At 43.4% G+C, this 12,923-nt stretch overlaps 1 protein-coding gene across 4 annotated transcripts in view; it reads right to left on the minus strand.

The window, feature by feature from the left end:
* LOC110501452 (integrin alpha-6) overlaps positions 1 to 8,810 on the minus strand; it is a 30,681-nt gene extending 21,871 nt beyond the window's left edge. For all 4 annotated transcript variants that reach the window (XM_036958817.1, XM_036958819.1, XM_036958816.1 and 1 more), the window contains exon 1: positions 8,522 to 8,810. In XM_036958817.1, the coding sequence (XP_036814712.1) occupies positions 8,522 to 8,703 (182 nt within the window). In that variant the 5' untranslated portion in view covers positions 8,704 to 8,810. The remainder of the gene's footprint in view (positions 1 to 8,521) is intronic.
* Positions 8,811 to 12,923: the final 4,113 nt, after the last annotated feature.

Here is a 12,923-nt window from a genome sequence, read left to right on the forward strand (position 1 = left end):
CAGCATCAAGTTAGCTGAGCAAATAAGTGCATAGAGAGCCATCATATTCCTATCCATGTCAAGAAGTCTAAGACAGTCGGATTGGTTACAGACTATGGCTAGGAGGGGTGGCAATATTTGTGGTGTGTCCTTAAAAACAAGTGGAAAAGTGACAATTTCATTCAGCGCTAGTGGGAAGTTTTAAGACCCACAAAAAGCAGTAACGCAGTTGATAATGGCAGGGATTTTGAGAGCAGAAGGGCAGCCTATCCAGCCATGACGCACAGTGCCCATGGAAACATATTTTTGTTGTTGTTGAAAAATGTAGTATTTAGAAACATCTAAAAAAAACAATTGGTTTCCCCCCCCATTTCATTTCATTTGATTCAAAACCAACCATAGCCTACCCTCCCCTTAACCATGGCTGGTTTAGCAGCATAGCACATAGTGTGTCTTTTTTATTTTGACCCTCATTCTTTTTTATTACTCACAATTCGCATCCCTGCATTTTGCTTGTTCACGTAGGCTATCCATCCCCCTTTTGGAAGAGCACTCGTCATCCCATTACCAAAGACACACTACTCATCTGATTACCAAAGACACACTACTCATCTGATTACCAAAGACACACTCCTCATCCGATTACCAAAGACACACTCCTCATCGATTACCAAAGACACACTCCTCAAATACTATTCAGTCCTCCTATCATTTTTGGAAGAATCTGCCACACACATAGGCAACAATAATTGACAGGAGCCTAGTATTTAGTACAGACGTGCAAATGTTATGCGTAAAGACATTTAAGCCTATGCGTGCACACAGTGCCATGAAACGAGAGAAGTGATTTATGATGTCATGCATCTGACTCGGTCCTACCTAGAAATATTGTTGTTGGTTGTCTTTTGTTTAATTCTGATTCAAAACCAAACTTCCATGGCTTCGAATGCAACGCAGTTGCGTCTGTTATTTCTGCAGAAGTGCAAATACTGTATGATCTGTAAGATGGTTCTATGATGTTTGTAAAACATGATTTTATAAACAATGTTTGGATGTGCGTAAAACCCTCCATAGTCTAAGTTGCCTTGTCTGTATTATTATGCACCCCACAGGGAGCAATTATGGTGTCTGTAACTGTCTCTATACATAGCCTATTTAAAACAAGTTGTTGTTAAGTTTTTTGTGTGTGTCTTTTTAGGCCTTATCAATAGCCTAGTGAATTTGATCTTGCTTATTGACTACGTTTGGCATGTCCATATCCAGACTGCAATTTACAGTAAGGCTAGCCCCTATATCAGTGCGAATGCTATACTGTAGCCTATGTTTAACTATGTATTTCCATACTGAACCAATGCAATTAGAAGACTGTGGACTGCAAACATGTTCAACATATTTAGCAAATATGGGGCAGGCTATTTAACGAAGGAGGCTATAAGGGACTAACTTTCAAATTGGAGTTGATGACAACGCAATACATAAAAGACCGTAAATACACAACATGAAGCAACCACATATTTAGCCATGGAGCACGTTCTGATTGGCTAGTGAGGGGCCAAGCCTTCACACACCCAGAAGTTGTTTATTCTCCAAAACCCAGCCCTTTCACGGCATCGCCAGCTACTACGCCCATAATTCCAATTGTGAAAATAGTTTAAATATTTCTGACACACCCCTGAACCTATAACGCTACCACCAGCGCTACGATTTACAATTACGTTAGGCGTGTTAAAATAGAGCCCCAACGTGTAAATGAATAGTGGTGGCCAAACTGTAGTTGTATCCTGTGACCTTGCTGACCTTTTTCCCCAAATATTGTGTGATGCTGACCCTACAGCTGTGCACTCAAAGCCCCCAGAACCACTGCAGCTGTTCTAACTGTGTCTGTTTACCTACACCAACACTTGGCACTGGCCTAGAGTTGGCTTGTTACACCAGCCAGGCCATAACAACATTTGGCAAAAGTGTGTGGTTTTTCAAACCACCAGGGCCTGAGCTCCTCTATCACTGCTAATAAATCAGTGTCTCAGTCTCTACCCAGGAGATTATAACCTGCCTTTGAGCTTTCTTGGGACACAGCCAACTGCCAGGCTCTTGAGAAATTCCAAGCTTCTGTTTTTCCATCAAAGATCATGAAATGTAAACCTCCTGTTCCAGGCCCTGGGTCTCCTGCCCTGCTAGGCCCCGAGTTGGCTGTCACTCTAGGTCTGCAGTCCCTGCTCCTAGCCAGTTCGCAGCCCACAGCCTCAGCCAGTGCCCAGCCACCTGTCCTAGCGCTATTCTCCCAGATCCCTACTCAGCTAGGCTTGCAGGCCTAAGCCCTCAGCCTCCTGACCTGGGGGAACCACTGTTCACTGACCCAGGGGCCGGCTGTCTCCAGTTCTGGGAGGCCGCCCCACCTCCTGCACTTGAAGACCCTTGGCCATCACACCTGGGAAATCACCTGACCTCATCTCTGGGGCCCAGCATGCCCCTGCCTTCAGATCTCTGATCAGCCTCGCCCAGAGGTCTCCACCTGCTCCACCATGGGAGCCATCATCTTCATCAGTAGGGAGAAGTCACTAACTCAGTGCCCAGGAATGGGCACCAGCGGCCTTCAACCAGCTGAGCTAGAGGATCTTCCACCATCCCCGTGGCATCCCATGGGATGGCCAGACACTGTTCCTCCTCGTGGGGTGGCCCCTACGCCCTTACGTGCCCCAAAGCCAGCACCCTCCAGGCCCCCATGGTCCTCTAAAGTGACACTTGCTACCCCTCTAGTTTGGCCAGATGCACAGTAGGACTGGACCCCACTTTGTCTGGTCCCTTAGCTGCTCTGACCCTCTGCCCTGCTGGATAGGACAAGGCACTTAAAGACTATGCCCCACATTGAGGCATTTCCGAAGTTGTTTGGATTTCCGTAAGAAATCCAAGGGCGGCTGTAAAAAAGGCCATTCCTTTCAGCCAATCATCAGGTTTGAATGGTCATTTGGATGCTGGCTCCGCCCACTGTAGCTCAGTGTTTTTTAGTCTTCGACAGAAGATGCAAGTCTGGCTGGCGACTGAGTTTTCAGTGTTTATTTTAGAAGTGTTGTGTGTGCATCCACAATGTAAGTTGGGGCTTTATATTGTTGGGGATTGTTTATGATGATTACTGCATGCTACTGAAACCTGAATAATGTTGGTTATTGTAACCTTGTTACATCTATAACGTAGTTGTTCTGTTGCCAGTTGGTATCATTGTTTACCTGTTTAACTAATACATATCGTCAGTACATAATTGCCAGTTAATATTAATATGACTTTTGCATGTCTGTATTTACACTATATGACCAAAAGTATTTGCACACCTGCTCGTCGAACATCTCATTCCAAATTCATGGGCATTAATATGGAGTTGGTCCCCCTCTTGTTGCTATAATAGGCTCAATTCTTCTGGGAAGGCTTTCCACTAGTTGGAACATTGCTGCGGGGACATTCAGCCACAAGAGCATTAGTGAGGTTGGGCACTGATGTTGGGCGATTAGGCCTGGCTCGCAGTCAGGGTTCCAATTCATCCAAAAGGTGTTCAACGGGGTTGAAGTCAGGGCTCTGTGCAGATCAGTCAAGTTCTTCCACATCGATCTTGACAAACCATTTCTGTATGTACCTCGCTTTGTGCACGGGGGCACTGTCATGCTGAAACAGGAAAGGGCCTTTCTCAAACGGTTGCCACAATGTTGGAAACACAGAATTGTCTAGAATGTCATTGTATGCTGTAGCGTACAGATTTCCCTTCACTGGACCTAAGGGGTATAGCCCAAACAATGAAAAACAGCCCCAGACCATTATTCCTCCTCCACCAAACTTTACATTTGACACTATGCATTCGGGCAGGCAGCGTTCTCCTGACATACGCCAAACTCAGATTCATCCCCCGGGCTACCAGATGGTGAAGCGTGATGTATCACTCCAGAGAACGTGTTTCCACTGCTCCAGAGTCCAATGGCGGCGAGCTTTACACCAATAAAGGTACAAACTCCAGCTGGAGTCTTGGAATTGATGATCTTAGGCTTAAGCTCCTGATGAACAGTAGTTTTTGTGCTGATGTTGCTTCCAGAGGCAGTTTGGAACTCGGTAGTGAGTGTTGCAGCCGAGGACAGACCATTTTTACTCGCTATGTGCTTCAGCACTCTGCAGTCCCATTCTATGAGCTTATGTGGCCTACCACTTCACGGCTGAGCCGTTGTTGCTCCTAGACATTTCCACTTCACAATAACAGCACTTACAGTTGACCAGGGCAGCCCTAGCAGGGCAGAAATTTTACTTACTGGCTTGTTGGAAAAGTGGAATCATATGACGGTGCCACGTTGTAAGGCCATTCTATTGCCAATGTTTGTCTATGAAGATTGCATGGATGTGTGCTCGATTTTATACTGCTGACAGCAATGACTGTGACTGGAATAGCCGAATGCACTCATTTGAATGGGTGTCCACATACTTTTATATATATATAGTGTATTATTATGAGTATGTTGTGCATGCTACTATTACTGGAAGATAATGTGTTATATGCCAGATAAAGTTATCAAATTAGTAGAAGACTCTAAATGGCCTGGTGCACTCTGCATGCACACTTGATTTATGGCCTATCAGATAAGATCTCTAGCTGGCCAGAGAGAGAAGGCCATCAATTCTGACTGGCAGCAGTTATTAGCCTCTCTCTCTGCCAAGATGTTGACATCTCATCTTTAGTTGTGTGAATTGGTGTCTGCAATGATAATGATAGGCTATGTAGTCTACAGTCAGTAACGGTGTGTGGATAAAATCACTTGGGAAGCCAAGTCCCCAAAAAAGCAATTTTTCAATCTGTTGTGATAATTGCGTTGTTTGCTCTGTAACCCGTTAGTTCATAAGCCTTGCGACCGTGATATACTGTATAGGCCTAAGGCAGAGACAATGAGAAGAATCAATTCAACCACACCTTTGTTTCATCACAAAACCGGAGAGCATCCTCTGTCCGGTGAAGTCAAAATCAAATCAAATTGTATTTGTCACATGAGTCGAAAATAGAGTTAAGAACATATGTACTAAATAAACTAAAGTTTAAAAAAATAAGTACAAAAATAAGTAACAATAATGAGGCTATATACAGGGGGTACGGGTACCGAGTCAATGTGCGGGAGTACAGGTTAGTCAAGGTAATTTGTACATGTAGGTAGGGGTAAAGGGACTATGAATAGATAATAAACAGCGTGTCAATGTAAATAGTCCGGGTGGTCATTTGATCAATTGCTCAGCAGTCTTATGGCTTGGGGGTGGAAGCTGTTAAGGAGCCTTTTGGACCTAGACTTGGCGCTCTGGTACCGTTTCCATGCAGTAGCAGAGAGAACAGTCTATGACTGACATTTTTTGGGGACTTCCTCTGACACTGCCTAGTATATAGGTACGGGATGGCAGGAAGCTTTGCCCCAGAGATGTACAGGGCTGTACGCACTACCCTCTGTAGCGCGTTACGGTCGAAATGCCGATGCTCTCGATGGATCTGGGTACCCATGCCAAATCTTTTCAGTCTCCTGAGGGGAGAAAGGAGTTGTCATGGTCTCTTAATGATTTTCTTGGTGTGTTTGGACCATGACAGCTTGTTTGTTGGTGAAAGCATTTTGCATGTAACAAACATGACCTACAACATGGTCAAGCAAGTTAATGTTTTCAACTATTTTAGAACCACGGAGAGTTACCGCAAGTCGCAAAGAAAACAGGAGCTGCCTCCACTATTCCAACACCATTTCAACATCATCAAATCACCTCTGCTTAGTCTAATACAGTGACAACTAAAATATTCCAAAAACAATTTAGTCCAATCAACTTAAGCTAAATATGATGTGACTGTCCATGGTTCTGATATGTGTGTGTGTGTGTGTGTATTTATGCAAGTAGAAAAAGCATGTTGACTCACTCTACCTGTAGAGAAAAGCCAATGCCAACCTCCTCTCTTTCATGTTGACAAAACGGTCTATCACTCTGTCATACAGTACACACTTTTATTTTTTGTTGTCCTAGGCTACCTGAATAAAATGCTTGCTCGCTAGCGTAACTTCCTTTCATGGGCAACGTTAGCTAGTTAATGTTAGTCATCTACATCTAGCTACATATTGAACTTCCATCATCTCAGTCCAGGGGCACTATGTATACATTTATGGTTGGATCGCCGTTATAATATTTGACCAGTAAGGTGAATTAAGTAAAAAACCACAAGTCCAAATCCCTATCTCCATCCATAGCTAATTTAGGAAAGGGCCCATCTTAGCTAGCTAGCTACCCACCAGAGGACGACAACACAAGGGCCAGATGTATACAGAACGGTGCATTTATGATGTGTGTGTGTGCGCAACTCTGTGGTGGTTGCCAAGAGCCAATACAACTCTGAATATGGACACATCTGCCTGGTTTTTGTCGGACTGCCTGTAGTGGGCAGATCTAAGTCAATCAGCACATAGCGGGTAAGGGCTTAAGAAGTCAACTGCTCAGATGTGCTCCAGCTAGCCATTTTTTTCAATAGTAAATAGCTCAGACTTCATGGATTGTTAATTATCTAAGTTATGCAATGATTTGGCTTCCATGTTTTTAAATGGTGCACAATGCACTGTACTTACACAGATGTTTGACAGTTAAAATCCCAGTGTGTTCTGTCTGGACCACTGCCCTTAGCACTCCTGTTCTAAACCAATAACTAACCTTGACTCATGTCACACGTAGCCACTCTCACTGTTGGGAAAACAACAGGTCACAGATCATTGCTCTTTCCACAGGAATAAATCTCAACTGTCAAAGAATGGCTCACAGCTTAATAGTGAAAAGCATGGTCACACCACTGAAGATGCCAGAGTTGTTATTTAGTAGAATGACAACCGTTTGTTTTATAGACCAGGGTTTATAAACATGTTATGAACTCATTCAATAAGTGCAAAAGGCTGGAGTCCTTGGTGAAAGGAAATATTGACAGTAAGAACCCCAGACAAAGTACACTGAACAAAAATATAAAACGCAACATGTAAAGTGTTGGTCACAGAAAGATCCCAGAAATGTTCCAGATGCACAAAAAAGCTTATTTCTCTCAAATGTTGTGCACACATTTGTTTACATCCCTGTTAGTGAGCATTTCTCCTATTGCCAAGATAATCCATCCACCTGACAGGTGTGGCATATCAAGAAGCTGATTAAACAGCATGATCATTACACAGGGCCACCTTGTGCTGGGGAAAGAAAAGGCTAAATGTACAGTTTTGTCACACAACACAATGCCACAGATGTCTCAGGTTTGAGGGAGTGTGCAATTTGCTGGCTGACTGCAGGAATGTCCACCAGAGCTGTTGCCAGAAAATTGAATGTTAATATATCTACAATAAGACGCCTCCACCTTTGTTTTAGAGAATTTGGCAGTACATCCAACCGGCCTCACAACCGCAGACCACGTGTATGGCGTTGTGTAGGTGGACGGTTTGCTGATGTCAACGTTTTGAACAGAGTGCCCCATGGTGGCGGTGGGGTTATGGTATGGTTAGGCATAAATTACGGACAATGAACACAATTGCATTTTATCGACGGCAATTTGAATGCACAAAAATACTATGATGAGATCCTGAGGCCCATTGTGAGGTCCACTTTTTTTAAGGTATCTGTGAAAACAGATGCATATCTGTGTTCCCGGTCATGTGAAATCCATTGATTAGGGCCTAATGAATTTATTTCAATTGACTGATTTCCTCATATGAACTGTAACTCAGTAAAATCTTTGAAATTGTTGCATGTTGCGTTTATATTTTTGTTCAGTATAATACTGTTTGACCAATTGACACTGCCAAAAGGCTTCTGAAATGATAACAGTAATATTATACTTTTTAAATAACAGCTAGGCATGCATTACAGTGTCCAATACTGTGAAAAGGGGTTAGATAGATATCCCTTGAGTAGTCACTTGTTACTGGGGATTTAGAGTCACTTTCTTTGGAACAAATTCAATTAACATGCAAGATTTCTCGAGTGACAAAGCTTGTTACCTCTGGTTTGCCATTGTTAACTTGTAGCAAGGTCTCTGTCAAAAGGGCATTCTTCATACACACAATGCCTGGCCCCACGCTCTACTGAATATAAATCCTCACTGTGCTCTTACTACAGCGCATTCAACATGTGGGTCTACAAAACATTGGGAGTAAAAATCTTCAAAATTCCTTAACGTAATTTCTACAAGTATTAAAAATCTGACAACGAATTATTCCCATGTAGGAAAAGCAATGGATAATGTATCTATATAATGAAACAATTGCGGAAAGTTGCTTTTAATTAGGAAAGGTTTTCAACAAAACGTATTAGTTTTAAATGTACCTATTCACCTCCGTCGACAAGAAAACGGTCCCATAAGAATTTGGCCAATGAACCTGCTACCATGCTTCGAGAGATGAATGATCCAACTATGCGTAAAGTGGAGACGTAAAATAAGTAGCTAACCAAACTCAAACGTAGTGCAATAAACGCAACAGAACTCATACAGCAACAACAACACAAACAAACAAAAAACAAATCTTACATTGTTTTATCTGAAGGATTAAGTTGCCGGTGCATGGCTAGAGAGAATCCAAATAAACTGCCCGGTTCTCCGTCTTTCCTCAGGACATTCAAGGTATCCAGGTTGAAGCCTGATATATGGGTCCATTCTAGCAAACAAATAAGTACCACATGAATTGGAAAATATATTATCGGGTGCACCATTGCGTTAGGACCTAAGGGTACCACTATAGTTCAATGCTGTGCTGGTTGTTCCACTACCCCTCGCTCAGGATTCGCTGCCGAATTCGATGACCTGCTGAATGCCTCTGTTGTTATCCCGGGTTTACGGATTAGTAATCGTGCACTACAGCGCTCCTCCTCTGCTCCCTCCACCCTTTACGTCACCACACAAATCCCTAACAGTTTTCTAACTTTCGTCTTCATTCATTCCAGTTCACATTAGAGGTAACATTTTATAAAAATATACACGGTGTCATTAAATTAAATCAAAGTACACTGTAGCCAATATTGATCAGAAATGGCTATTTGGTAACCAGACTGGACTGAGAGGCACATTAAGTCTATTCATCAACATGTACAGTATATTTATCAATAACCACACTCTTATGCCCAGAACTGATCATCAAAAGAGGTCCATGTGCCTTAGGGCATCTAGCTAATTATGCAAGAGTGGCCAGGGCTTTTAGATGGACACTAGGTCAAATGTGAAGCTAATCAATTGGACAAATGAACCTCCCAAATCCAGGTGGACAATGGGGTAGGTAGGATTGGCACTGACTCGACACTCTGCCTCAAGCCTTTTGTGTTCATTAAGCTGCAGGGAATGGAGCCTCTAAAATTCAAGCTCCATAAAAAAAAACAAGAGAGTCGGGGAATGTCTTGTGTCATAGTAGTTTGCCAAGTTGATTAAAATGTTTAAAGCTTCTTAAAACAAGGAATATTTTTTGATAGACAATGGTCCAGTTGATAGGCTCCTAATCATTCATCCAAAAGAGAACAGCTTCTGAAATATGTATGACCATTCTGACTAATAACACCTGGTGGACACACTGTTCGTGAATTAGTCATGATCCCTAAATGGGGTCTCTGCGTTTACGTCACAATTGTGGGAAGGTCTTCAGGAAATGGCATCCTCCTCTCCAAGCTCCTTGGAACATCCCTTTACAGGAAGAACCCAGCCCATGTGCCAGCCATGCCCTGCTATCTTCTCAAGACATATTGGGAACGTAAAACAAATGGATGAGTCACTCAGAGCCACTGTAAGACAGCGCTGAGAACACTTTGAACTCTTAACTGTCTGTCAAGGCAGCCAAGTTTTAATGTCACATGCACAAGTATAGTGAAATGTATCTCTTGCAAATCTATAAACCCAACAATGCAATGATCAATATTAATGTAGTAGTTAAGGTAACATACGGTAGAACAAAAACACATGAGGAATAAAGATACACTGAACAGATATATAATCGGAACATGTCAAGTGTTGGTCACATGTTTCATGAGCTGAAATATAAGACTCCAGAAATGTTCCATACGCACAGAAAGCTTATCTCTCTCTTATTTCTGTTTACATACCTGTTAGTGAGCATTTCTCCTCTGCTAACGTAATCCATCCACCTGACAGGTGTGGCATTACACAGGTGCACCTTCTGCTGGGGACAATAAAAAGGACACTCTAAAATGTGCAGTTTTGTCACACAAGACAAAGCCACAGATGTCTCAAGTTTTGAGGGAGTGTGCAAATTGGCATGCTGTCTGTAGGAATGCCCACCAGAGCTGTTGCCAAAGAATTGAATGTTCTTCTTTACCACAAGCCACCTCCAACGTTGTTTTAGAGAATTTGGCAGTACGTCCAACCAGCCTCACAACCGCAGACCACGTGTAACCACGCTAGCCCAGGACCTCCACATCCGGTTTTCTCACCTGTGGGATCGTCTGAGACCAGCCACCCGGACAGCTGATGAAACTGTGGGTTTGCCCAACCGACAAATTTCTGCACAAACTGTAGGAAACCATCTCAGGTAAGCTCATCTGTGTGCTCATCGTCCTCACCAGGATCTTGACCTGACAGCAGTTTGGCGTCGTAACCGACTTCAGAAGGAAAATGTTCACCTTCGATGGCCACTGGCACACTGGAGAAGTGTGCTCTTCACAGATGAATCCCGGTTTCATCCCGGTTTCATCCCGGTGTACCGGGCAGATGGCAGACAGGGTATATGGCATTGTGTGGGTGAGCAGTTTGCTGATACCAATGCTGTGAACAGAGTGCCCCATGGTGGCGGTGGGGTTACGCCAATATCGAGTAACTTTGCACAGCCATTGAAGAGGAGTGGGACACACTTTCCACAGGCCACAATCAACAGCCTAATCAACTCTATGCGAAGGAGATGAGTTGGGCTGCATAAGACTTCCCTTAAGTCACACCAGTCAGGACCCGTCAGGAAGTCCAGTATTGAGTTGCAGAGGGAGGTGTTCAATCCCAATATCCTTAAGCTTGGTGACGAGCTTGGAGAGGACAATGGTGTTGGGAACGTATGCACATCTGGGATGTCTGGGATGATGGAGTTGATGCGTGCCATAACCAGCCTTTCAAAGCACTTTATGATTACAGATGTGAGTGCTGTAGGGCAGTGTTCATTGTGGCATAAAGCCTTAAAGTTCTTGGGAACAGGAATGATGGTAGTCATCTTAAAATGTGGGGATTTACAGACTGGGACAAGGAGAGGTTGAAAATCCATGTGAATATGCCTGCCAGCTGATCTGCCCTATGCGATGGGCATAGGTGCTTGTGTAATATGATTCCACCTTATTCCTATATTGGACTTTTGCTCGTAGCAGGACTTCATGTACTTGTTCCTGTCCTCAGCTATGGCCTCAGAGTTGTCAGCGATAGCCCTGTGTGTGGTAGCCCTGTCCTTTAGTTTAGCACCAACCTCTGTGTTAATCCACAGAAAGCAGCAAACCTTCACTGTGGGGAGAATGTCGCTGATGCATTTCCTTGTGAAGCCGGTGATAGAGGTGGTTTGCTCGTTGATGTTATTGGCGGAGTCTCGGAACATATTCCAATCAGCGCTAGCAAAACAGTCCTGTAGCATAATCTCTGATACTGATGACCATTTCTCAATGGAGTGAGTCACAGGTACTTCCTGTTTGAGCTTATTCTTGTGAACCGGAAGCAGGAGTACAGAGTCATGATCTGATTTGCCGAACGGGGGAGGGCCTTGTATGCTTGCTTGTGTGTAGAGTAACAGTGATCTAGGACTCTATCCTGTATCCTTATGTAATACATGTATCACTAGCCACTTTAACTATGCCACTTTGTTTACATACTCATCTCATATGTATATACTGTACTCGATACCATCTACTGTATCTTGCCTATGCTGCTCTGTACCATCACTCATTCATATATCCTTATGTACATATTCTTTATCCCCTTACACTGTGTACAAGACAGTAGTTTTGGAATTGTTAGTTAGATTACTTGTTATTACTGCATTGTCGGAACTAGAAGCACAAGCATTTCGCTACACTCACATTAACATCTGCTAACCATGTGTATGTGACAAATAAAATTTGCTTTGATTTGATTTGATTTATCCCTAGTGGCGAAAGAGACGTGTTAATGGAAGTTGAGCGTCACGTGTCTTAATGACAGAGAATTAAAATCACCACCAACGAGGAAGGCATCCTCTGGATGTCAGTTTCCCTTCTTGTTTATAGCCTTCATACAGTTTGTTAAGTGCCAGCTTGTTATAGTTATTGTCCTGAAGTGGAATGTATACAACAGTCACGATAAAAGCTGAAAACTCCCTTGGGAGGTAGAAGGGTCGGCATTTGACCCTCAGGTATTCCAGTGGCTTGAGACAACCACTGCACTCGAGTCAGAACACCATTTTTTGTTAATGAAGAGGCACACCCCTCCCCCTCTTGATTTCCCTGACTCTAATGTCCCGTCCGCTCTCTGAATGGAGAATCCAACGAGTTGGAAAACCATGATTCAGAAACACAGAGAATATTGCAGTTACGAGAGTCCTGTTGGTAGCAAATCAGTTACTGGCCAATAGAATGGAGGAAAGAGGTGGCCGGTTTTCTCTTTGCTTTAATCTCGCCAGAATTCCCCCTCTCTTGCCTCTGTAATGCCGCCATTTCCTCTTGGTTACCCTGAAATTACAGAAAGAGCCCAGGGCAGATGAGTCGAAGTCAAAGTTGAAGCTGGAATTGGGGTAAGTAACTGCAGATCTCAGTTATCATCGGTTATAAGAAACGGTAGTGGATACATTTTGTGAAAATGCCAAAAAAAATCACAAGGGGTAGGAGCCATCCAGTACGGCGCCATCTTGTCTGATGAACTCGAGGGCAATACTGGGAATAACACTCTTATTAGGAGATTGTTGACTGGACAAAGGGATGACAAAGGC

This window comes from Oncorhynchus mykiss, chromosome 22 (assembly GCF_013265735.2).
Source record: "Oncorhynchus mykiss isolate Arlee chromosome 22, USDA_OmykA_1.1, whole genome shotgun sequence".
Lineage (NCBI taxonomy): Eukaryota > Metazoa > Chordata > Actinopteri > Salmoniformes > Salmonidae > Oncorhynchus > Oncorhynchus mykiss.